At 49.1% G+C, this 26246-nt stretch overlaps 1 protein-coding gene across 1 annotated transcript in view; it reads right to left on the reverse strand.

Annotated features, from left to right (window-relative positions):
• LOC135310940 (protein ELYS-like) overlaps nucleotides 1-20532 on the reverse strand; it is a 188327-nt gene extending 167795 nt beyond the window's left edge. The window contains exons 1-15 of the mRNA XM_064440064.1: nucleotides 20412-20532; nucleotides 18952-19205; nucleotides 16003-16183; nucleotides 14389-14596; nucleotides 13002-13118; nucleotides 11958-12042; nucleotides 9826-9976; nucleotides 7254-7386; nucleotides 6985-7166; nucleotides 6368-6510; nucleotides 3698-3788; nucleotides 3521-3610; nucleotides 3218-3358; nucleotides 3126-3134; nucleotides 2347-2442 (exon numbers count right to left, since the gene is read on the reverse strand). Of these exons, the coding sequence (XP_064296134.1) occupies nucleotides 2347-2442; nucleotides 3126-3134; nucleotides 3218-3358; nucleotides 3521-3610; nucleotides 3698-3788; nucleotides 6368-6510; nucleotides 6985-7166; nucleotides 7254-7386; nucleotides 9826-9976; nucleotides 11958-12042; nucleotides 13002-13118; nucleotides 14389-14596; nucleotides 16003-16183; nucleotides 18952-19205; nucleotides 20412-20532 (2002 nt within the window). The remainder of the gene's footprint in view (nucleotides 1-2346; nucleotides 2443-3125; nucleotides 3135-3217; nucleotides 3359-3520; nucleotides 3611-3697; nucleotides 3789-6367; nucleotides 6511-6984; nucleotides 7167-7253; nucleotides 7387-9825; nucleotides 9977-11957; nucleotides 12043-13001; nucleotides 13119-14388; nucleotides 14597-16002; nucleotides 16184-18951; nucleotides 19206-20411) is intronic.
• Nucleotides 20533-26246: the final 5714 nt, after the last annotated feature.

Here is a 26246-nt window from a genome sequence, read left to right on the forward strand (position 1 = left end):
GTCAATGGCGCTGCATGCGCAGCGTCCAGCAGCAATCTTACTCCTTCATCTTTCAGCCCCTTTTCTTTAATTTCTTGCCATAAAGTTCGCACTAGTTTGGCATCTATCGGCGTCCACTCCACTCCTCCTCCTGGAGCTAATCGGACAGGGAAGATCCCGGGCATCTCTATCCTTACTCCATCGAGGCTACAATCTCTAGCTATCAGCCGCCAGTTAGGTAACTCAACTGATTGTCGCTGGGGTGCACCCCTCGTTAAAAATCCTGGCTGCAGCCGAGCTACTTCCCCTAGTGCGCGCATAAACTGCCGCAGCTGCCGCAGCACTTCCTCCGGAGACCCCTCCGGAGCTGCAGCGCCCCGGACCTCCCCTGTTGACGGACCCTCTCCTCCCTCCTTCTGATTGGTCCTCCGAGTCCCTGCTGTTTTGTGCGTCTTTTTTGCGCGCCGCAGGCAAGCTGCTCTCTCTTCCCACATATGGGCATCGGTTTCTCCCCCAATTTCTGATTCGCTGCTACTCGAAGTTGTTCGATACTCCCCCTGCCCTCCCCTCCAGGCATCCCAATCCCCCTCCTCGTCCGACTCCCATCTCAAGGGTTGCCCCGGGAGCCAGTCTCGAGGGTCGGGCAGAGGGCGGTGCCGCTGCCGGCGCTGCTTCCGGCGCCGGTCATCTTCCTCCTTCCGCTCCGTCACTCCCGCTGCGTCTACTGCCACGTCACCCTCCCCGCGCGCGGCCTCCCGCGCGCGTACCAAATCATCCCAGGGGTATGCGGGGGGGGACTCAAAAGGCCCTGTTGGCCCAACAGGGAACACCGCCACTTCCCGATCCACCTCTTTGGGAGCCTCAGACTGAGTCGCTGGCCAGGCTACTCCGTCCGAACTCTCCCCTTCTTTTCCATCCCCCGCGATGCTTGCCCCTGTCTGCGTCCCCACCGCCCCTCCTGGGTCTCTTTCCGGGCTACTGTCGCCCGTAACACCGTGCAGGCACTGCCGCGCCTGCCGCCACGTCTCCTGATCATCCCGAGCTTTCAATAGTAATCCGTGTATTTTTCCCCAGACCTGTATGTAGTGGGGTTTCCCCATCATAGCCCTTTCGGCTAACTCCTCTTTAATCCTCACCCACTTATCCGTATCAAATATGTCTGCGGGACCTCGTATGAGCCCCTGCGTAATCATCCATTGGATGGCCTTTGAGGTAGGCGTCTTCGATATCGAAGTACCATATTCCTTCCCCAATCCCTTCAGTACCTTCACGACTGAATCCATGGCGCGCCCGCCGACCTGCGGCTCCCCGTCCCGCCCCTGCGTGCCCCAAGCTCTCTTTCCCCCCGGCGAACCTGCCAAGCCTCCCCGCTAATCACGTCGGGGTCACCACTTGTAGCTGTACGCTTCTGCGGGAGAACTTATCTTGGGCCGCATACCTCCGGGACACAGGGCTCTACCCGCCCTGGGGACAGTGATGCACAGACATCAATATGATGGATACAAAATGTCCGTTTATTTGGCTGCGTCACACGCTTATATAGCTCTTGCGGTTCCTGTTCCTGCCACTCCTATGGGGAGGAGTCTATCTTTCCGTGACATCCCGTAATCTTCCGGTCGCCGATCCCTGTCTATTCCCCTACAATTTTCAACCTACAGTTTTTGACTAAAAAGACAGAAGAACACACAAGCTAAGCATCAAAAGCACAGGCAAGCCTCCGACTTTGAAAGAAGCCCATCCTCCTTCTGCCTTTGCTAAAAGAGACCTACGACACAGGAGTCAATTCCTCCTTGTCCTAAGTGCCATTTCAAGCTTACAGGTGATGTAGCATCCAGAACATGTAGTGTCAGCTGAAGTTCACTCTAAAAAAAAACCCCCAGTTCTCAAAGGAAATGGGTTTTTAAACGTGTCACGTGAACATGCGTAAGACAGTTAAGGCTGACAACAGGATTTATAACCCATCCAAATGATGAACTATTTCCAAGGTGTATTTTTTCCTCAAACAATCCGTAAAAAGTTCAAAACACGCACGTCAGGCTTTTACTGTAAAATCAAGCATTCCCGTGTTGGTGCTTTAGGAGTTACTTGTTTACAATCCCAAGGATTTCAAGCTGTGGGCACGAGCAACTCCCTCCCTCAGAGGCTTATTGCTGTTTATGAGAAACACCCCGGAAAGAAACTGTTGGCATCATTCTGCACGACGTAGTTGAAAAAACAGTGAAATCTCAATTTCAGCAGCAGAACTTCAGCATCTGCTGTCACTGAACCGGCACGACTTGGTATTGATGAAGCCTTGACAAAACCATGGGGAAGCACGTGTTCATAGGAAGCACTGACTGCTACAGACGCGTGACAGTTTAGGCTTACCTGAGCCCTCGGGCAGGAGGCGGGACCCACAGAACCAGAGGAGCACTCGTGCATACAAAGCTGCGAGGCTGGTCACCGCCAGCTTATTTGTCAAGTCTGCAAAACATGAAAAGAAGCTTAAGAGGACTGTTGCTGTGCAATTTCTTTTGTTTTTTATAAAACTCCCCTCATTGCACTAAAGAGAAAGTAGAAAAATAGCACGGTAGAAATCTTTGCCTGTGCATTTTTCACTCCGTATCACGTCCTTCTCTGAAGTAAAAGCCCACAATCACAAGCAACCCCTACAAAGAAGAAGATTCACTAAAGGTTTAATAAAAAGAAGTGAAGTCGGAACTACTAAATCCACTCATGGATAAGGCACCTGTTCTTCACGTAGCAGAGACGTTTACTCTAGCAAAGGGACATTCTCTTTTCTCCTCAATATGCCAGGAACAAGTTCTAATAGAAACAGCTACAGAAACTCATGCAACTCACTTTACATGTCACTCATTTAGGCTTCCTCTCTGATTTTAGTAATTTCCAATCCAATATTTGCATGCAATCACGCACTGCTAGCTGACAATCAAAGGGAGTATTTGTCACAGTGCCACATCCCGTTGCTGTAATTTCAAGCCGGGTGCTTGCACAGCTCCTTGCTGAACGCAGCCTCCCCACCCACTCGCACCAGCTCCCCAACAAACTCTTGCCCTGAACTCAACGCACATTACGTGGCAGCCCCAACCCCTCCCATTTAAGCCCCTTCTCCCCGCTACATTTGACTTTCTGCCAATCAGCAAAACCAACAGAAGCTCCTCTTTCCACAATTACAGTCCCCAGCATCGTTCCAAATCTTCATAAGACATACCAGAGAGTTAGAAATACTGTGACAAACCTTCTCCAGAGAGCTCTTGTGCCTCTGTTAGAAAACAGTTCAAGACTGTGCTAAGGTTGCTCAAAAGCAACTGGTGGTGCTGCAGAGCCTGTAACATCTGCGGGTCAGTGGAGCTGCAGGAGCCGTCAAACAGCGCAACACCTTTTCAAGAACAGGTATGAAATCGTTAGCCTACAGAGCCATTGCAGAGTTTCAAAGTGCACTTCCAGATCTGCGGGCAAGACCATCTACCAGCAGATCACTGAATAAGCTCAACTGGAAAGACTGATTCTAGGTTTGCAGCATGGCTGCACTAGTACTCACAGATTCGGTCAAATGCGCCTTTTGTATAGATCACTCTGCTCCACGTCCAGTCAAGGGCCAACTGTAAATTAGCAGCAGAACTTGGCTGCTCTTTAAAAAGAGAGAACAAAAAAGAAATGAATCAAGAATTCCAAACGAAGAAACCATGCAACATAAAAAAAACATAACAAGTCTTACCTTTAGATGTCCAAAGCTTAATGCAGCCAGTCAGAAGCCCTACAGAACCTGTCTGGGCAGCAGCTGACAAGACCGCCTCTAACTGCTCCTCCTAAAAGTAACAGGCAAAATCAAAGGAGAATCCTACCTGCTTTCAACATCCAAACCACCAACAGTAAGTGCTTGTTTCTAACCCTACACTCACTCAGGCATCACAGGCTGGGCTGCTTGTTGCTGTGAGGAGCACATGGAATTTTCCCCCTGACATGACAACTTCCCAAAGGCTAATTCTAATCTTTATTTGCATGCCTCTGCATTATCCTCTCAATTTACTGCGTTCCAATTAACTATTCCCAGCAACATGCCCTGCTTATACCCATGGCACATGGGGTGCAGAGAAGTTTGCCATCAGGAATGCGCGAAGGGGACAGAACAAACAGAACTCTGCAACGTTTGCATGGAAGCAGTGAAGCCAAGATCAAGCAGCTTTCCAGGCTATGAAGACATGAAGGAGTTACGACACCCCAAACATTAAGTTGTCATTTCCCAAAATGACAGAAAAGAAGTGAAACATTGATGTTCTAATAGGTTTCAGTTTTAGGCGCTTCAAACACTGTGTTCTAATGCTGTGGTGATCCTTCAGAAGGGCAAAGCACAGGCAGGCACAGACGTGCACTGTTAAGGAGTAGCTTAGTGCAGCTGGTGTTCTGGTACTTCTTCCAGGTGAAATGATCATAGAAACATAGAATCATAGAATCCTTAAGGTTGGAAAAGCCCTCTAGGATCATTGAGTGCAACTGTCAACCCAACACTACCATGTCTCCTAAATCAGGCCCTCAAGTGCCACGTCTACATGTCTTTTCAATACCTCCAGGGATGGTGAGTCCCCCACCTCTCTGGGTAGCCTCTTCCAAGGCCTGACCACCCTCGCAGTGAAGGCATTTTCCCTAATATCCAACCTAAACCTCCCCTGATGCAGCTTGAAGCCGTTTCCTCTCGTTCTATCGCTAGTGACCTGGGAGAAGAGACCAACCCCCACCTCACAACAGCCTCCTGTCAGGCAGTTGCAGGGAGCGATAAGGTCTCCCCTCAGCCTCCTCTCCTCCAGGCCAAACAATCCCAGGTCCCTCAACCTCTTCTCATGAGACCTGTTCTCCAGACCCTTCCCCAGCTTTGTTGCCCTTCTTTGGACACACGCCGGCAACTCTATGTCCTTCTTGTCCCGAGGGGCCCAAGACTGAGCCCTCATCAAATTTTCCTTTTTAGGGCTTTTGCTTTTTGTTTGCTTCTTTCTTTGGCTTTTTAAGCACATTCAGAAGTATCTTTCCCTTCTAAATAAAATCATCACATTCAAAGCCATTTCTGCACATTCAAATACACACATCAGATTTCCATCTTTTTCTGAAACCAGTCTCAGACAAGGAAACACACCGAGTACAACTTACGGTGGCAAACAAAACCCCAAACCAAGCTTCTTGTCCCTAATTCTGAGATTTGTCTTACTCACATTCACAAGCAATTCCTGCTCAAATCCCTAACAAGCCTCTGAATGATCTAGTCTCAATTCAGCAAAGGGTATGACAAATTTCTGCACTTCCCAATTATTTCCAACGTGGAGCTGACATCAGATCACCCAATCTGAATGGAAGAGCCTACATCAGGTTTGCAAAAGAAACAGCCTATGGGCCAGGCCAACCTGCCAAGACGTTCATGTTAGCTACCACACTGTGCACAAGGGCTCTTTGCCCCAACGCACCCCCACAGATCTGGTGAGGAATCCAGTAGAGAGGAAGATGAGGGCAGGGAAAGACTGCTCTCCCCTTCCTACCAAGTGCTCCTCTGCCTGATGACTCGCGTGCTGAGCATTTTGCTTAGAGCCTGCCTGGGTGAAGATGGGTTCTTCATCACAAAGGCTGCATCTCTCATGGAAATCCTTCAGAGGAGAGAGAAAGGTTGGTGCCCTGCAAATGGGAAACCTCTGAAGGAGGGGGGTGAAGTCACTGCGGTGGGATAAAGCAGAGAGAAGGTGGCGGGTGTCACGAGCTAAAGGTGACTGAGGTGTTGCAGCAACAAGAGGGCAGTCCCAGAGGAGTCAATTGGGCACCTGTAGCACAAGGCAAAGGCTACAGAGGTGAAGATCTGCTTTGAGAGGCTGCAGAAAAGCCGACCGATGAAGGGAAAATACAGGGAAGTCATCGGGTAGAGCTGCCAACAGCAATTGTTTGCTGCAGCCCACGTCCTTGGAAGCAAACGATCAGGTACAGTGCCGCAAGCGGATGTTCGCAGCCACTCGCATCCGAGTGAGACACCCCCATCGTCAGCTCCTGCACGGAACCTCATGCTTTGAGAGACTGACGGGGGGAAGGTTGTTCTGAGGGAACGATGCTTCCTTTTCTCCAGTCTGCCCTCCTTTTCCCAGCTCATCAGGGATCAAAACCCGAACTCAGGACCACGCAGGCAGTTGCACTCATTGATGAGAGAGAAGGAACAGCTTTCCCCGACTTTCTCTTCCTGCTCCTACAGCAGCGCTCTCTTCCTTTCTAGACATTCAGGCCCTGATCGTGCTTCAACGGGAGGCAACGGTGGGTTTACACTCCCAAGAGGGGACCTCAAACATTACATTTGATAAAACTGGCAGGGTACAATTGCAGTTACGCGTGTGGATGGGCAGGAGGAGCATTAAATGGTCCCTGACACCGAAAGCAGCGCCATGGAAAGCTTAGGAAAGGTCCATCTCTTGACATTCTCAATAAAGATACAGTAAAAGATCACCTCCTTCTGGAAGCCGCTGCACGTCACATGAACAACTCCAGAGCTCAGCAGGCACGTGCCATCTGCAGAGACAATGAACGTTGAACAACATTCCATACTCTCACCGTGATGGTAGCACCAGTTTACATTTTTGTCACAGCAACCTCTGGAAAGGTACAACTGAGTACCCGTTTTCCTCATGACATCACTTACAGCCTTTTTTAGAAAAATAATGGCTGAGTGTAGAAGTTTTACCCCTGGGGCTATCGAGGTGCTGCGCTTTGAGCTTCAGCCCAGAGTCATTTCATCTGATCACCAGCACCACTTCACGGGCTGCGTTACAGAAGCACCCAACCCCCAGACCCAGCCGCCTGTCAGGCAGGTGTCACAACAGCACACACTTGGTCAGTACAACGTCATCACAGTTGGGTGGGTGGGGGGTTGGGGTGTTTCGGTTTGGTTGGGTTTTTGCGTGACAAACAGTGAACAGGAGAACCAATAAATGGCATTTGAGCTCGGTTTAAGCTTATCACTACTCAAAGCCGTGTAATACCTACCAAAATTATAGGTGCTTGGATGAAAACACAGCTCAGGTTGTGGATAAGAAGGAGGAACTCTCCAGCTTAGGCTGCGCTCCTGCACCACAACATCCAGAAGGAGGTTTGGAGCAGTCGTGCTTGTCACAGCGTCCAGTGACCACAGTGCAAAATAGGGGCAGTCCTGAAGGGATTCTTCTGGCCTGAAAGAAAACAAGTGCAGAAGCTAAACGCCGACTTTCCAATGAATTACGGGGAGGGATACTGAAACCAGCTTCATAAAAACCTACCTTAGTGAGACTGGCATTTGAGCCTGATACCAGCAGTCAAAGTCAAATACACCCAAATAAGTAGATGGTTTTCCCTGGCCACGTGTATTCACTTGCCAGCTGAAGATGGAGACACTGGTGCCAGGAGATATGACTGGAAAAGACAAGACATTGTTTCTTATTGAGAGAAAATACAATCTATCTGACATTTTCAAAACATCACTTTCTATTTTGGCTTCGTTCTGTTACGTCACTCATGAAACGCAACACTTGACTAAGAAGAATTTTAAAAATGTACACCATAGCATCACCTCTGTGATAGGTTTCAGTCATGCTGCCCCCCTTTGCGAGTTCAACCTGTGTCCGTCCTAAGACAAATCCAATACACAATTGTCAGGTAATCAAGTTTCCCATACAGTAAGAGTGCATCAAGATGGTTAGAAAAAAACAAAAACCAAAAAACAACCCACCACCCTAGGAAAACATACATTGCTGCTTTTAGAAAGCATACAAATACTTGTCGTATACACTTGATCACTCAGCTGGCATTATTAATTTCCAGATTCGACTCGATTACGAGTGTTACGAATAGCTCCTTTCCAGCACAGTCAGAATGAAAGAACACAATTATCACACAAAACAAACACCAAAACCCAACCCCAACAAACAGGAGGTTGGAACAAAGGGTTTAACATCAAACATTGACCATGTTACACTCGGGTTCTCTCAAGAAGTGGCATGGTCTGTCGTCTCTGGGGAGAAGGCATTCTCCAGATGTGAGCAAAGTGGGGGGTGCATCCTTTACCCTGACAGAGCAGGGAACCAGGAGACAGGTCATTTGGCAAAATGGGTCTCTGTTCTCTGCTGACTTCATCAGGGCTGCTCAGGGAGCCTCCCACGCTTTACTGTGTTTCATCGTGAACTTCTGTGCCCTTTCACTTGTGTGAGCCGCTGAAACTGCCTTTGAAGATGTCAATTAGTTTCATAAATCAGAAGCCAGCTTCATTTCTAACCTCAACCCACATCCAACAGAAGCTCATGTGGGCCCACAACTTGAATAGTTTCTGGATCAAAGCTAATGAGGAGCCATCAGAAAAATGACAAGCATTTTTCCGTGCCTCAGACTTCATGAAAAGGGGACCGAAAGGGCCTTTTTTGTTGGTTTTGGTTTGGGTTTTTTGGTGGGTGCGCCTGTTGGTTGTTTTTGACAAGGTTTTAGAAGGCCCTCTCCTCAGAATCATGACACAGGTGGAAAAAAATCAAAGGGGTTTTCATTAGATTTTGACACGCTGTTGTTAGAGGATGGCACCCCAAAAGAGGTGGAAGCTGCCTCTTCAGGACTAAGACAAAGCTAATAAACACAAATAGCCTAGAAAGTCATGCCAGTGTCGTCTTTGTAACAGCAGACATAAGTTAAGGCCAGTAAGAAGAGAGGGAAGGGCATTCACACACCCAAACAAAAGGCTGTGAAAGTTATCACTGCAGCCGGCTCAGAGATGTGCTCAGAGCATCACTGGATGTGCAAACCCAGAGATGCACATCTCATTATTGCAAGGTAATGAAAGACACCAGAGGAGTTTTAACTGTCGATCCGGACAAGGGAAGACAGAAGCTATTGCTTTAAGAGCTTGTAGGTGTAGGAACCTATTAGACACAGAGAGGGCAAAGTGCACAGGCAGATCATAGACTCGTAGAATCATTTAGGTTGGAAAAGGCCCCTAAGATCATCGAGCCCAACTGTAAACCTGATACTGCCAAGTCCACCACTAAACCCTGTCCCACAGCGCCACGTCTGCACATCTTTTAACTCCCTCCAGGGATGGTGACGCCACCACTTCCCTGGGCAGCCTGTTCCACTGCTTCGCAACCCATTCTGTGAAGAAATTTTTCCTAAGATCCCAACTAAACCTTGTGCTCTAGACCCTTCACCAGCTTCGCTGCCCTTCTTTGGACACACTCAGCACCTCAGTGTCTTTCTCGTAGTGAGGGGCCCAAAACTGAACACAGGATTCGAGGTGCAGCCTCCCCACCGCCCAGTAGGGGGGGACGATCACTGCCCTACTCCTGCTGGCCACACTATCTCTCATACAAGCCAGGATGCTGGTGGCCTTCCTGGCCACGCGGGCACACTGCCGGCTCATCCAGGTGGTTGGGGAAGGTATCAAACAGATCTGGCCCCAGGACCGAGCCCCAGGGAACACCACTCCTGACCGGCCGCCAGAGGGATGCAGGTGCAGGCATAGGTTGGAAGAGGGGAAAAAAGAAAGTTGAGGGAACATTCCTAAGCAATGGAGGGGATGATCCTACTGTTCAAAGATGAGAGCTGGAGGAATAAAATGACTGACAGGTGTTATAGAGGTGACCCCACCATACATCGCTACAGCATGTCAGCAAGCATTGAAGGGAAAAATAGGGTTTATTTTAACAAGTCCCACAGAACCTAAGCACCCAGTTTTTCCTTTGAAATAAGTCCAAGAAGTTAGTCTATACAGATATTGAAGACTTTCAGGCTGTGGGTATGGAACAGCATTCATTGCTTGGATGCCTAAACCATTTAGTTTAGAATCACCAAACACGGGCATCAGGAACAAACCTTCACCAACGCTGTCTTCTCTGTCAATGCAGTTGGGAAAGATTTCTACAGCCTGACAGCTGAGTAACTTGGCCTTGCTGCCCTGCCCTCTCAAGGGAAAGGCTCCACCCGTCAGATCCAAACTGTACTTTTCAACACAGGATGCCAAACGCTGCGGAAAAAATCACAGGTGAGAGAAAGGTCATTCTGAGAGAAAAGCAGACATTATACCTCAGTAGGAAAGAACGTCTATGTCTAATAGAACCTGCATATTGTACTGTATCTCTCCCAGGCACTTAATCTGATGGCAAAGAGAAACTACAGCTGACACGCAAGAGAACTGAGTGTCAAACCGTAACGGGTAAGTTTGGTCGTAAAAGCTTTGCACATTTTCAGAACTGAGCATTTCCCTCGCATTACTGGTTCTAAATGTGTTTTGCAGAATTCCTTGCACCATCCCGATTTCTTCACAAACCTACTTATTTATCTAGAAAGAGAGATCTGAAATAATGCCATACATAGGCATGCAAAGCGCTTTGTTCCATGACTTGATCACAGAACTGATGAAGTTAGAGGAGTCGTGGCCTTCCAGCAGCCAAAGCTCTCTTGCGAGGCATTATCTATAGGCACACACCACTAGAGTGAATGCCCATCCCTCGGGAGTAGCCATGAGAACTTCTTACTGAGTCACAGCCTTCTCTCAAACCACGTCAGCTCCTGCCAGCTCCTCCTCTCACCTCCTCAGGGACTGATGGGTGAAAGGTCCCTCCCTGCCTTCACCAAGTGCAGCCAACAGCAAAACAACACGGCAGACATGGCATGCACGTGGGCAAGGCGTTTAGGGGCACGAATTACTACAGAGTCAGCAAACTAATCTGAGACCTACAGAAACTCCAGCAGGATTGTGTGGAACCTCTGAGACCACCATTTGCTAAGCAAGCATTGACTGAAATACTGTCTTTCCAAATACAGCACTTGGTCAAATGATCTACCCTACAACACATGGGTGTGTGGATTGTGGACAAAGAGCAGCTCTACAATTAAAAACCAACCAAACAAAACCAAAAGCTAAGCAGCTAAAAATCTCCAAAAACCTACCAGAAAATAAAAAAATTGATTGTACCTCATTCTACCCAAGTTTCCTAAAGTTTCAGAGCTCTAGAAGGAACTGGCATGAGACAATCCATTCTCGTATGACCTGATATGTTACATTTAACTCACCTACTCTGAGAACAGGCAAGCTTTCTCTTAACCATTCTAGGAAATACTACTAATAAATATCAAGGCTGTAGAGCACAGATCCTCTCCTACCGCACCTCAACAGGAAAGACATGCTCTGAATTAAGATTACTTTCCCATCAAAAAGATTTTGCAAGGGTTTCAGGCGTAACACTGCATAAAATTATACATTCTAAAAACGCGTCTTCTATCTGTTAGATAACAGAGAGATAAGGCTAGTTCATCTCTATTTTAAACACAACCTCTTTGGAGCCACTTCTAAAAATTTACATTATACTTTTTTGACCAAATCAGACCACTCTTTACTGTATTTGCGTATTTTGCTGGCTTCAAGAGCAGAGTTCATAGGTAACGCAGCCAAAAAGTAGAAAGAGTTCTCTTTAGAGCTACTAAGTTTCAGGACCAGCACCGAAGAGACCCTGCAGGTGAGCGTCATGTGAAGTCCTGCTGACAGAGCTCAAAGGCAAAACAAGAATTTAAACCTGAAGACCGGAACAGAATAAAGCTGTACGCCCGTGTTTTAAGGAAGGGAGACAGACAGAACCTTATTCAACTCTGCAGTTTGGTTAAACAGAGCTACTCAAAGCCCTGTCTTCTCTTCCTACATGCCATTCACTTGGTGTTTAAATGAAGAATCATTTTATTTGTAAAAGCTGCTGCCTCTTCAGGAACTGAATTTATACGGGCTCTTTGCAGACGGCCCTGGCTGGAACACACGACACGGCGGTATGAAATTGTACGACTTCTTTTCAAAAAGTATGGACAAAGGCCGTGCCCAGGAAGACTCAGCAAAAGATTCTTTCTTTTTAAGTCATCTCTGAATTGTCATGGTCAATATTCCCCCTGCCAACTTCACTGATACTCCCTTAGGGAAAAGGACTCTTTCCATCCTTTCACAGACGTGCACGTCTTACCTCGTACATGACTTGTCCTGAAGCCAAGCGCCTCCTGTCTGCGAACGCTAACTGCAACAGATGTAAACTCATGGCATCGCCTTCACTGGAAAAGGTACAAATGATGACATTTGGTTACAAAGCTGCTTTATAGTCCTCGTTACCCTTTCCTTAGATCTAGGCTGAGGTTTCCTGAATAGCACTGTCTTGCTGAAAAGAAAAACAGCCCTTCCCAAAACCTAAGAATTGGTCACATTTAGCCGCTAAACCACAAAGGAGGAAATTTGGACACTAACAGCTTCTGGGGCAAAGGCTACCCATACAATCTGGAAGCTTCAAGATGTTCTATGGAATAAAAATGGTTGGGAACAGTTCTTGGCATTGAAGAGCTCGCAATCAAAACTGCTTTACAGTCAAACTGAAAAAGATTGCCACTCCATGAGCAGCCGAGCTGAGTAAATAGCTTGCTGATGCTGAAAGGGGCAGATCTTTCTCCCCTTCCCTTCCCACCAAAGCTCCAGTCCCTCCCCTGCACACACGGCACCTTCCACACCCTCCTTTCAGTCATTAGCCCAGCAGGAAACCACCGACTTGGCTGCTGAGCACCTTCCCTGCCAGGCGAGCTGAGCTGGCTCACCAAGGCTCAGGCTGGCACCAGGGAACCGGCCATGCTGTCACCTCCTCCTTTAGGGGCAGCAGGCTGGTGGATCCGCACCTTTAGTGCTCTGGAGCTGCAGCCTCCGCTGCGCTCCATGGTATTTTAATACCACGGTGTGAATATCAAGCAAATCGTGAAGCAGTCATCAGGAAACAAAGGAAGCCATTTAAGAATGCCAGCACAGAAATAGAGCCACTGTCACTTTGCTGCCTTTCAGCAGGGAGGAACTAGTAGGTCCCTCTCCATCCCTGTTACATCCTGTACAAATCGCACCGTCAGCCCCTTCCATACCGGAGAGAATCTCCTGCACGGCTAATTCAACAAAACAAATACACGTGGGTCAACTCTAGGTGAACAAATACTCAAAAAAAAAAAAAATCAGTGGCCGATAGTAAGCTTTTATTCACCTTTCTTGCGTCGACTGAACAGCCCACAAGTAGCAGCAGTTGCGAGGATCATGCTCAGGCTCTTGAAAAGTAACGGCGCAGACAGGAATCCTTCCTCCTTCAAGCTGACAGTGGTGCCTGCAGGGTTAACAAAAACAGAAAGCAGGTGAGCCTGGTGGCCCTGCCTGTTTGTAGAAGGGGAGAAGCATCTTCTGAGCAAAGAGCCCCTGACGTGCTACTCCTCAAGGCACAGAAGGTCCCACTCCCATCTCAAACAAGGGAGTCACGGGAGCGACTGCTTTTGATGCAACAGCCACGAGGTGCGGAAATTACTGTCCATCACGGGCAATAACCTGGCTTTATCTCCTCCTCTGCCTGCGGAGCAGGAACATGAAAGATTCCTTCAGCTGCCAGGCAAAAGATTCTTCCTACTCTTGTCGCCTGCTTCAATATTGAACTGAAAATGCAGCCTCTCTTCTGCACAAGCTGAAAACAGCGCCAAACACCAGTAGTGTCTTGTTTCTTTACTTGGACTATCTAAAGCGTTTCTCCTCCAGACTTCTGAACCTTCTTTGCACCTTCACAATCTATTCTTGCCACCTCACTGTCCCTCCACTCTCTATTTATGCCACCAATAGTTCCCGGTGAGTCACTGCAGATTTGCTTACGTGAATCCCTATCTGAATTGGGTCAGATATTCCAGGGGGGATTGCTCTTTGGCAGAGCTGAAATCATCTCCCTAATTTCTCTGTTGCTTATCCCTTGACATGACCCTTATTCCACCTCCAAGTGTTCCAAGCAGACTTTCATTCCCATGCATCGCTGCCTTGGAATGGGTCAATCCCCTCTTTTGGTCGAGGCTGAAATGTGGGAGAGAATGTCTTTTCAGCCACAGATCAGCTCTTGATCCTTCACGTCTCACTCCTTTCAACCTGGACGCTTTAAAGAATATGATCACCACAATCCCATCATTAACATACTTCAGCCTTTCAATGGGTGCCCTCATTGCAGGAGCTGGTTCTGAGAAATAATGTCTACAATCTCTTTCATTGAAACACACACAACTCCTGCTGTCACTGAATACTGCTGGTGGAACAAACTGCCTTATGGAAAGCAGCTCTCTCACACCCTAACTGCTTGACAGAACCCAGAGAAGGGAGCTTTCCGCAGTTCCTCAGCCCACGGGCACAATAAGGAGAACAATCCCAGCCCGCTGGGGAGAAGGCGGCCCACTGAATCCAGGTATGGCTCAATGGTTACTTCAGAAGGGGATTCCTAAACAGGCCAAGATTACACTCCACATTTCCCTCCCTGAAAAAGGGCTCTTTAAATTAACAGACTTCCTCCTCAAGCAGAGCCTTGAGAGCCCTGCACCTCCAGGCGTGACCAAGTGCAAAGGCCGACTTACTCCCGCTGCAGAGTTTTCATATTCCACAGTGACAGGGAGCCATCGGAAAAACCCACGGCGAGCTGGTTGCTTCTGCTGATGTAGCACAGGGTCGATATTGCTGTTCCTGAAGGACACTGTAACTGAAGGCAGAGATGTCTCCCTGCTCTGCTCACGGTTGCTCTTCCTTGTGAAACGCCAGCAGCAGCTCTAGTGACAACTGTTAGACCTGCACGCACAAAACCACACAATAAAGGAATGCGTTATGCCATTCAGGTTGCATTTGAAACACTGACGTGACAACATGTATGATTTAATTCTACCGTCCCCGGCAAAATACCCATTGATGCAATACTTTGTCTGCTCTTCCCATTTTGTACGCATTCAGAGCACATAGGAACTCTCTGACTGGACAGGTATCCTCGCTCCTATTTCAAAACCAGGTGAAAGCGTAACCTCCATAGACAAATTCTTCCTGGGCTCTGCACATCAGGAGTTTGGGCCTCATGGTGAAGCTACTTGAAGTGAGACCAGCTCCCGAGGCCACTCTTGTAAGAGCAAAAACAGCATATGCAATCCGGGTACACCAAGTACAGGTTCCGTTTGGTCAAATGCAGGGATTTTGGTAAGGCATATTTACTTTAAAAAACAAGCCTAAACTTTGCCCCAAGTCAATGAACAGAAGCAGAAGAACATTCCCAAGAAATAGGGCACGTCCGACTGTCATGGTTTTAGCTGGGATAGAGTTAATTTTCTTCACTCTAGCTGGTATAGTGCTGTGCTTTGAAATTAGCATGGAAAAAAAACCTGTTGAGATAACACACAGATGTTTGGGCTGCTGCTGGGTAGCGCTTATACTAGTCAAGGACATGTCCAGCCTCCCATGCTCTGCTGGGAGCACAAGAAGCTGGGAGGGGAGGGGGCACAGCTAAGGGAGCGGATTCAAACTGACCAAAGGGATATTCCATATCATGTAACGTCATGCCCAGTATGCTAGCTGGGAGGGGCTGGCCGGGGGAGGGAGGGGGCAATCGCGGCTCGGGGACGGGCAGCGTCGGTCGGCGGGTGGTGAGCAGCTGTATTGTTTGTGTTTCCGTGGTTTTTTTTCCCTGTTTTTCCCTTTCCCTTCCTTTTCCCTTTTATTATATTAACATTACTGTCATTATTATCATAATCATTTATCATTATCATTTTATTGTAATCATTAAACTGTGCTTATCTCAACCCACAAGTTCTTTTGCTCGTCCGATTCTCTTCCCCATCCCACAGGGGTGGGGGGGGGGTGAGCGAGCGGCTGTGGGGTGTTCAGTTGCCAGCTGAGGCTGAACCACGACACCGACACACCTTCCTGTCAGGCAGCTGCACCGACTCAGATGGTCAGATTCCTACCCCTCACTGGCGAGAATCACCGTGACAGAGGGACCCTGGTGGGAGGGGGTATTTGTAACCTTAGGAGGAGTATGAAGCCACTCCCATTTTTAATCCTTTCAGGGCCAGACGATGTCAAACCGCCACCTGTCATCAGCAGCCATAAACGTCTGCACAGCAGTAGCTTCAAAGCGGGATGCGTGTTGTCGATTTAAAAGACACAAGTTTTCTTACTTTTCTGTTCAAGTTTAGAAACCGCAAGCTCACCCGATGGTTCATTCTCCCTCTGACTGCAAGAGAGATCATCCAAACCAAGGTCCACCACAAGCAGATGACCAACATCTGTCGCCACCGCTGCCACGCCACAAAACCCTTGCAGAGCCCGGTGCAGGTGCCAAGGCCTCACGCTGGCTCCTCCGGGGTTAGTTATGGGCTCTACAGCAGTTACCTACAGGAAAACTACAAGTTAGTATTTCAGCTCTTTGACAAGCTAAATAGAAATCACTCAAAAGTGAAGCCAGAATCAGCCCATCAGAAGCAAGAAAGTAAATACAGGTTTCTCAGACTTAAAAACACAGCATTGATCCCAATTATATCCAGACAAAACAAACAAAGAAACCAACCCCCAAAAATGTCCTGTACAAAAATCCGTTACTGCCTTCCGTTTACTGGGTTTCCTGCAGGGATTTCGCTGAGCTCACTCCAACTGCAATGGTGCAGTCTATTATTACAGCTTACCAAGTTCCATTTTCTACTTAGAAACCATTAACTCGAAGACAACACAGAAAATACGTTAAATGCAAGAAACTTGACCGTATTTAAGGGACTGGAGTAAGAAAGGCCAAACTCACTCTCGCTCTCCCACAGCTCCCAGCCCGTCAGCACTGGGATACAGCCCACGCCTTCTTTGCCAAACAGGTACTAGGGCAAATCACGGCTCTCAGTCAGACGCGGCAGCGGCCAAGTTGCAGGGGAGACACACCGCTGCCACGGCAAGGGAGTATTGTTACAGAGAGCGGAAGGGAGATACCAGCTTAGGGAAAGTTACACCAGTCCTCATTTAGAATCAACAGAGCAACCAGGGAAAGCAGAAAAGTTTTCAGTGCCGAAACAGCGGCAAAAAGCCCAGCAGCTGGTTCGCCAAAAGCCAGCTCCGGCTGAGGAGAAGCGCACGCTGCTCTGTAACACGCGGAGCCGCCTGCCAGCAGCTTTAGTACAAGGCCCTGATGAAGACAGACCTTTCAGCACCTGCAGCCCCTCCCGGGACAGCCCTGACTGCTCCAGCAGAGACACCAGCACGTGAGGGCTCCTGCACTAAGGCTCCACAACAAAAGAACACGGGCTGCCCTTCAGCCTCCTTGCATAATGTCACACAGTGACACCAGGGAGCTTTACATCAACAGCAACCTGTTACACGACAACGGAACAGAGCAGTGAGCACCACAAGGAGTCCTTTTTTTATATATATTGGTTTTTCTCCCCAGAGGTGGGGAAAAATTGACCAAACCTCGAAGCCCCAAAGTTCTCTCCTCTCCCGTATCAAGCACTTGCTGTGACTGCGCTGCCTGGCAATCTGCTACAGAATTTACCTTTCCCCTGGGCCACAAGAACTCTACTCCTAGAAGTGCCCGCAGTATTTGAGACAACTTTATATTGTTTCACACTTCCTGGAAATCAGATGAAATCTCCAATCTTCTCAGCTACTCAAAGCACCACCAAAAGTGCGTTGATTATTCGAATTCTTGCTGCTCCAAGCCTTGATGACTCTCAGGAGGAAAGCAGAAACACTGCACCTATCGTGCTGCGGAATCAGCCAAAGTTCCCGTGTTGCTGTTAACTTTTTTTCTTTTAAGGTCTCGTTTTGTTGTTGTACAACTGGCCCCAAATCCACCTTTTCCACTTTTGCATACAGGTTCCCAGTTTTAACGCTTCAGTTTTCCCTGTAGAAGCTCCTGGAACTGCCTATTTTCCCACGGCACCAGGCACTGGCTTTGCACACTCTCCTACACTGCTGCCAGCTCCTTCTGGGAACGAACGCAGAAATCCTGTCTCAGCTCCCTGACTCTGCATGCTGCCCTTCTGCCTCACACAAACCAGCAAGAGTGGGGAAAATACCATTCCAGAGCTCTGAAACATGCAACCGTTATAAACCAATTTAATACCGTTAATGTTGTCAATTCAGATTTGCTTTTACAAGTCTGAATGACTGCACGTCTATGCCAGCACACAGCTTGCCTTTCCATCTCAAACGCTGAGATTTATCAGGACGATCGGCAAACCCACACAGCGGAGCACCAACCCAGCTCAGCTCGTTAGAAATCACCACCCCACAAACGCTCACTGCCAGCAATCACACTGTAGCGCTACAGACAAACAAACCCCGCCTGGATTCGAGCAAGTCAAACCAAACCACGCTCTGGAAAGCTGAGTAATACGGAAGTATTTATCTGTCGCAGATTCTAAGGTGGTAAAGATAGAGGGAACCTTGATGTTCCATTACCTTAAGGTGACTCTTGTCTACACTCAGATAAGGAGCCGAGGGGAAAGGACGTCATTTGAGTTTATGGGTTAGAGAAGGCAGGGAAAATTAGCAACATTACACCAGAGTATCCCACCGGCACAAGCACCATATGCAATAAGCAGAGGTTCAAGGGCTTCAGGCTGAAAGTCAGTCTGTAACCACCTGCCAGGTAACGCAGTGAAGCCTGTTTTTTCCCATCCTAAGTCAACAGAAAAATGTGCTTTGCTCTGAAGTCACCTGCTTGCTAGTCCGAGACTCCTGGGAATGTGCCGAAGTCAGCTACAGCACAGCCATGGAAGTCTGAGATATTTTAAAGACAGTATTTCTGACATAATGAACCATTCAGGACATGTATGTTACCAACACTCGAAAGGCAGGGTGAGGACGAGTTCTTTGTCACTCTGGCTAAAAAAAAAGGTAGTTTTCAAGGCCTTTTTGTCAAAGTGGAGAATTAGGTAACTACGTGCTCTACTGTAAAACCAGAAAACTTGTTTGACTCTCAGCAAACTCGAAGGATAACAGTACCGTTAACCCCACGATTTCACATCAAGGTGCTCTCGACTGGACACTCTGCAGTGACAGTATGATGACACAGTAGAGAAATTGGACGTCCTAGCAAAGAGACGCTCCAAAGCTGCTCCTGAAACAGCGTTATGCAGCACCTGACAACGTTTCCCCCATTAAAAAGGACCTACCCTTCCTGGCAGAAGTACTGCTGTAACCACGCTTGATGTTCCAAGGTCGTACAGGCAGAGAACACTTCCCTCTGCTTCTCTCAAGCCAACCAGCAGCCCCGTTCCCGTCTGCCAGGAAACCTCCTTCACCACGCGGATGGTGGGAGGCTGCTCACGGGCTCCACTGAAACGGTGTGCAGAGAGCCGCTCTCCCGTCACAGCGCTCACGACCTCCAGCTGAGGGCCACACGCCAGCCAGGCCAGGCCACCTCTCCCTGGAAGAAGAGAAAAGGCTGGCTAAAGCAAACTCCCAAGAGAGGGTTGAAAACAACAGGAAAATCACAATCACTGCCCCTTTGCTTCAACAGAAGTACCTCACAGAGCAAGAGAGGCTTACCGAATTCCAGTCGATTATTGAAAATCACCCACTGAATCCTCAACCAATGCATCGTAAAATGAACCACCTTATTATTTTGCATTTGGACTTGGCATTCCTGCACTGAAGAATTCTGGTTGTTTGGGATAAAGATTACAATAGATTGGTCTCTAGTCTTTATACCATATTCAGCTTGGTTTTGCTAGAAATCATCTAAATACATATGAGAATACATCTCCTAAAGCATAATTCAAATATGGCAAAATCTCAGCCAATTCTTTTCTACTTTACTAACTTTGCTCGACACACGCCTACTTTGGGCAGGGATTTGGACTTCAACAAGGAATTACCTTAAAATGGGCGCTGCGGGAGCCAATTTCAACTTTTACACACGCTGATCACAGAGAGAAGTTAGCACATTTAGTTTCACTGAACTACTTCCAACACAAAGGGAGTATTAACTCAACTACTGCACTTACAGTCACACAGAGAGATTCTACATGGTCTTCACAGGTGCCCGGACACCCAGGCAGGCCCCCAGCACTACCTTCAGATCACCGACAAAGTCAGCTACCTCATCTGCTCAGCCGCTCTCAGCAGCTCTCCCGGGACACTCCTCTGCGTCCTACTAAATACTCTGCAAACCTGGCTGCAGCGCCTAACAGGGCTTTCCTCTTCCTTCTGTTTTTAGTCAGGCTAGGAAAGAAAAAGCAGGGGGGGTTGCCTCTCTAACACTGTGGGAGAACTAGTTCTGCACGGGATGTTATGATGGTACAAATAAATACAGCCCAAAACCACACCAGGACTTTTTTGTAAACTGCCTTTCATTCAATTAGGAGTTGAGGAGGGCTCACTGACTTGCCCGTGTTATTTTAATAGCTCAAGACTGGCGCAGGCTGTTGTCCTTTCAAAGTTTAACTCTACTAATGTTTTAATGTTAACATTTTTCATCATTTTGTCATAGTTCATCCTTTCTGTTCTCTCAAAACCTGACGCACCTGAGCAGCACCAACCTGACACAGCTGATACTGTGACCCCGTGCCTCAGGTCACCTCCAGGCAGTAACAACTTCACAGCAAGACCCAATTTCAAGGAAAAGGCTCACCTCTGGAAAACCGCCCACGCAGCACAGAACCTCGGGTGAGCTCATCTTCCCCAAGAGCCTGAATGGTCACCTCGGGAAATGGCAGCAGGCTGCTCGTTACCTGAGCCGCGAGGTCTCGCATTCTTCACTGTGAATAGAGAAGAAAATGCAAAAAGAGGCTCCTGACAGCCATCGACATTTTTCAGATTGACAGAACTTTCATCCCTTTGCCGTGAATAATCTCCCGTCCACCTCCTGCGGCTCTTTTCCTTAACAAAAGGGCACTCAGGACAGGTTTGGATCTCACAGCAGAGCAAAAGCAGAATCCTTTGCTTTTCTGATGCCTACGAGATCACCAACAAAAAGGGACGCAGGGGTACTGACAGGATAAACAACACGGGAAAAAAGCCCAAGACACTGGAGTCAAGTCAAGCGAGGCGGCACGAGTCAGAGAGTGAGTTTTGCATTAAAAAGCTCCAGAAAATAAATAAAAAAGAACAAGTTGAGAAATTACATGTTTGAGCACAATCACATCCAGCCAAGTCAGTGTTCTGGGATGTCACTGTTGACTGACATGTAGTACATGAAAGTCAGATTCAAAGGCCAACAATGTTACGGGCTTACTGAAGGAAAAGCTAAAGATACGGTCAGTCGCAGCTGCAGACGTGATGTCACAAACCAGGTTCACTTCAGTGCCACCAAAAGAGAGGCCTTGCTGCTGCCCCCATCTCTCCATCTGCTCCTTCCTTCTGCTCCTGTATCCCTGTGCCTTCCCTTGCCCTGACCTGCACACGTTTTAGAGCTCCTTAGGAGCCACATTAACTCCCCAAGCAGACAGGGAACGCACCCACAAGAGCAGAGAGTTTTCCACCAGCTTAGAGAGTGAAACGGGGTTGCAGAGAGAGCCAGCAAGCATAAAAGCCGGCACAAGGAAGGAGGCAGGACACTGCACCGGGGAGAAGGAGAGGGGATTTGCCCATCTCCATTCTGTGGCCGTAAGCCGTCCTGCTAGCTCATGCACGTGTGAAACCACACACTCACTTTGCAAGGAGAGCTGCAAGAAACCCCTTCGCTTTTAGAAAGCGCAGCACCCAAGGCACTCTCAGTCAGCTCTGGACTCCCTCGTGCACGTAGAGGCTCACTCTCGCACGGAGGGAGGCTGAGGCTGACGGGCGTCATTCTTTCGCTCAGCCAGATGTGGAAGCTAAAGTGATCTCAGGGAAGCGTTACTTGGTGGTCAGAGAAGGGACAGCATTGCCTGACACTGCTCGGGTCACATTGTCTAAGGAAAGAGGACAAAGAGTGGGAAGAAGCCAAAGAAGAAGAAATGGAAGAAAAACTATGCTCTGTTGAGAAAAACAGCATCCGCTTTGTTGAACAGCAGGGAAAGATCACAATTATAGAGCTTTTTGAATTACTATTAATGACTGGCTCAGTGACATTTTCCCCAGAAATACAGCCTCCAACAGCCCCGATCCCGTATCTGATGCAGACCACAGATTTCATTTCCCTTTAAATGAAAAAACCCAAACCCGAGACACATCAGCATTTGACACTAGAGCCACTTTACCCAGCTGCCTCCTATGGTTATTCTCCAACACGACTATTCCTGCAGGCAGGAGCTGCAGTCCCTCTCCAACGCGGCAAAGCTAGCAAAAGTTCCTCAGGTCACTCCTGAAAGTGTGCTCTGTTGCACACTGCTTGGCGTACCTGGACAGGCGGGCGCAGGCGCCGAGTGTCTCAGGGCAGAGCGCACACGCAGCCGTCCCGACAGAGGCAGAGCCCAGGGAAGACAACGTTCCCAGTGCTCCCACAGCGCTGGCCCCTCGCAGCACCAGTTCCAGAGTCACGGAGTCACAAGGGAGAGAAAGGCCTTCCGGAATCCCTGGGGGCAGCTGGTCCAGCCCCTGCGCAGGCAGGGTCACCCAGAGCAGGCTGCCCAGGGCCAGGGCCCGGCGGCTGCTGAACCCCCAGTGCTCAAACACACCCCTTGCAAACAGCCGCCCGACGAGGGGAGCTGCGGAAACGTTGGCAGCCCACGCGACAGGCCCAGGGGTTTGGGGACTCGCTCCGACCAACTGAAGTATCCTCTCCTCCACACCAGTAAAACACCACCACACCAGCAGGGGCTTGTCACCATTCTTCCTCCAAAGCTCTGTCCGACGGATCACTAGGCAGAAGACACAAAGTTAAGGGAAGCCTGATTAAGTTCATTTCACTGCCTTAAACCAGCAAAGCCCAGGCACGTGGAAGCAGGAAAACGAGCTGAAGCAGGCAGGGAATGAGGAGCCGCCCTCAGCAGAGCAGGACACGGCACCGTGTGCCCAAACGCAGGTGACAGCTGCCAGCCAAGGCTGACACAGCCACCCTGACTGACGGGCCTAAGGCGGCACTTGAACCACCGCGCTCAGCCCCACACCCCAGACAGGGGGTCAGCGGTGCCGACAGGATTAAGTCCTGACTGACTCCCGACAACAGACGCTGACGCTGACTGACGCCAGCCAGCTGAGTCCGGGCAGGCGATGCTGGCCGACTGACGCTGGCCGACTCACTCTGGCCGACTGACGCACGGCTCGGGGCCTCCTTCTGCCCTCGCACCTGGGCATCACCCCTGATGGAGCTGGGCGGGCAGAGGGGTCCCTGGCGCTGCCACTCATACCTGTCGGGCAGAGCTCGGGAAGCTGGAGAGGCCCCTGACTAGCAGAGGCGCTACTTAGCGACACGGAGCCGCTACTTAACAACAGCTGAAACATCAGTGTGCCCTCAGCACTATGCCAGCGACGCTGAAGGACATTAACTCTATCCCAGCTACAACCAGCACAGCTCTGAAGTTTTTAACCGCCTCTCCCATGGAGAGGAGTGTGGATTAAATGCCCAGCTCCCCGTTGGCTGCAGACCACAGGAAGGCACCAGAGATGGCTCTATAATTTTGTGTGAGGGAAAGGGCTGGGGACAAACCAAACGCGTTTGATATCTAATACTGTAATCACCTGCGCAGTTAGGCTCTCTTCTCAAACTCCTCCTTCCACCTGTCAAGAGGATTTAACTACATAAGTAAAAAGGGAAAAAAGCTTCCTGCCTTTTTTCCCTTTAAGTGAGAAAAGTCCTTTCCTGTTCAGGCTCTGCTTAAGTCTTAAACAGAACTGGTGACAAAGTAATTCCCTGATCTCCTCTTTCTGCTTTCAGAAGATCAGATGTGATGTTTTGAAGTAACAACCATGGGAGCTGCACTTACATCCGTCACAGGAACTGTTTCCACAGCAGGCACTAACAGCGGCATCGGACATTGTATCTTCACAAATGAGACACAACAACTCATCTGGACTAGGATCACCAGAGCAGGATGAGGAGGAAGAAGAGGGCGATGGCTCCTCTGGCAAAAAGGGAGGCTTTTCCTTCTTTCCTCGCACAGAAGCTTCCCTGGAGGGGGAGAGGGCCTGGTGGGAGAGAAAAGTTTAAAGATGGCTCAAAGAAAACTCTTCCAAGCTTTGGATTTTATCGAAGGGAGAGAACAGGTGGAATTCTTCTCACTCCACATTCGCCTTCTAAAACATAGGCCTTCAGATTAAACTACTCTTCTAGAGCCACAACACCAGAAGAGGGAGGGGGGAACAATATTCCTGCTGCAGAACTCTCCCTTTCCTTTGACCAAGCAAGAAATTAGCTCAGACCAGAAAAATAACTTTTTGACAGCTAGAAATCAGGTGAAATGAATCCCACCTCTCCTTTGCCAGGCGGCAAATGTACATTGCAGGCGCAGCACCAAGTTAGTCTCCGATCAAGTTCGTCTCTGAGTGATTACATTTTAGAAAGGGAAGGAGCCTGTGTTACAGCTTCTCCAGAAGGAGATCCATGGCAGCAAAACAGAAGTGCTACCAAGCGCAGTTTAAAACAGCCGCTCCTCTCAGCACACAGGAGTGTTTTCTTAATTTAAAGCAACAGGAAAAGTTCCGTCTCTTCCACACACGGGAGTTCATAGAAGTCAGAGGGGGAGGACATCTCAGTCCAGCGGCAATTTCTTACGTTTTGCAAGGAGCCTTTGCCACATCAAACAGAACCAAAACGACCTCTCAAAGAGAACGACTCTGCTACAAACACCACCCAAATGCTCTGCAGAAATACACGTTCTTAGCACAGCACAGGTTTAACCAGCTTCCAGGGGCATGAACACGGGGACCACCCTACTGCAACATGAGACAGTATCACAGATTTTAAGATTAAGACGCAATGACAGTGCTTCCTCCCCCGTCACTGCAGGCGCTGGCCAGTTCGGTTGCATTGCCACTCACACTTCTGCGCATGGTTTCTCTTGTTCACTGCTCGGTCAGTCCAATTCATTCCATACTTACGCAGGAAGAGCTGGCATCGCGTATTTCCCACTGCTTGTCAGCACAGCACCCTTTGGGTTGGGATCTTTCACCTCCACCATGGAACTCCACGGAATTCCTCTGCTCTTTCTATCTCTGGGAACAGGCTCAGAAGTTTTGTCCTGCTAAGAAAAGAGGTGCAGACTTATCTCGTCTGAAGAACCACGTTTAAAATGACATTTCCATGAGTATTTGAAGCAGCAAAAGCCTCTCATCCTCTCATTTTACCCAGCATAAGTGTTGCTCAACTAAAATACTCCTTTGCCTCAGTGAATAGAGCCGGGATGTTCCAAAGGCTTGGGCAGGGTTTTGAACTCACTCGACATTCTTTGGCTTAACCTCAGGTTCCCTAAGGGCGAAATACCCCTCAGCTCACCATCCACTCGGAGAAGGGGCACAAACCCGCTCCTCCTCCAAAGCGCAGTGCAGAGTGAGAGCTTAATTCCCTGCTCTGGATCCGTCCCTGGGGAAACTCCTATTCGCCACCTGGGTACGAAGGTTGGATTCACGCCTCACGCACACACCTTCAGTGAGTAACGTTCAATGGCATGAATACTCAGCCAGAGGCTTGGGCAATTAAAACACGCAGCTATTCAATAGGTGGGGTCAGCAGCAACATCTTGGTTTTATACGAAATACTAAAAACCGTGAACCGTCATTAAAGGACTTGAAAACTGAAAAAATTTCCAGCAATATTGAAATATATAAAAAGATGCAAGCAAGCTCTAAGAGGGCGATTGATGGACTTATTTAACGTCTATGACCTGGAAAAAAGAACGTTTCACGTTTATAATTCCAGGTGTCCCTTGAATTCTGAAGGGCTTTGCAACACTGCCTTAGAACCCCTCGATTTCAGTTTTACTGAAATAAACTCAGCAGTGTTTCTTGAGAGCTCAGGCTCAAGTGCAGCTTTACCACAAGGAAAAAGGGTAACTGTCCTCTTTCTCCTTTTCCAGCCTATGGAATTATATCATGCCCCAAGCCCCAGGTAAGCTTACGCTAGGAAAACATTATCAGAGAGACACGTGACTCACTGCTTATCGTCTCCTCAGTTGTTCAAAAGCGCAGAGTCAGATCTCACAGTCGGCGCGGAGGGACGGACCGCACGGAGGGATGGACCGCGGGGAAGGACGGACCGCACGGAGGGACGGACCGCACGGAGGGACGGACCGCACGGAGGGACGGACCGCGGGGAAGGACGGACCGCACGGAGGGACGGACCGTGTGGAAGGACGGACGGCACGGAGGGACAGACCGCACGGAGGGACGGACCGCACGGAGGGACGGACCGCGCGGAGGGACGGACCGCACGGAGGGACGGACCGCGCGGAGGGACGGACCGCACGGAGGGACGGACCGTGTGGAAGGACGGACCGCACGGAGGGACGGACCGCGCGGAGGGACGGACCGCACGGAGGGACGGACCGCACGGAGGGACAGACCGCACGGAGGGACAGACCGCACGGAGGGACGGACCGCGGGGAAGGAC

The sequence above is a fragment of the Phalacrocorax carbo genome, unplaced genomic scaffold (assembly GCF_963921805.1).
Source record: "Phalacrocorax carbo unplaced genomic scaffold, bPhaCar2.1 SCAFFOLD_32, whole genome shotgun sequence".
NCBI lineage: Eukaryota > Metazoa > Chordata > Aves > Suliformes > Phalacrocoracidae > Phalacrocorax > Phalacrocorax carbo.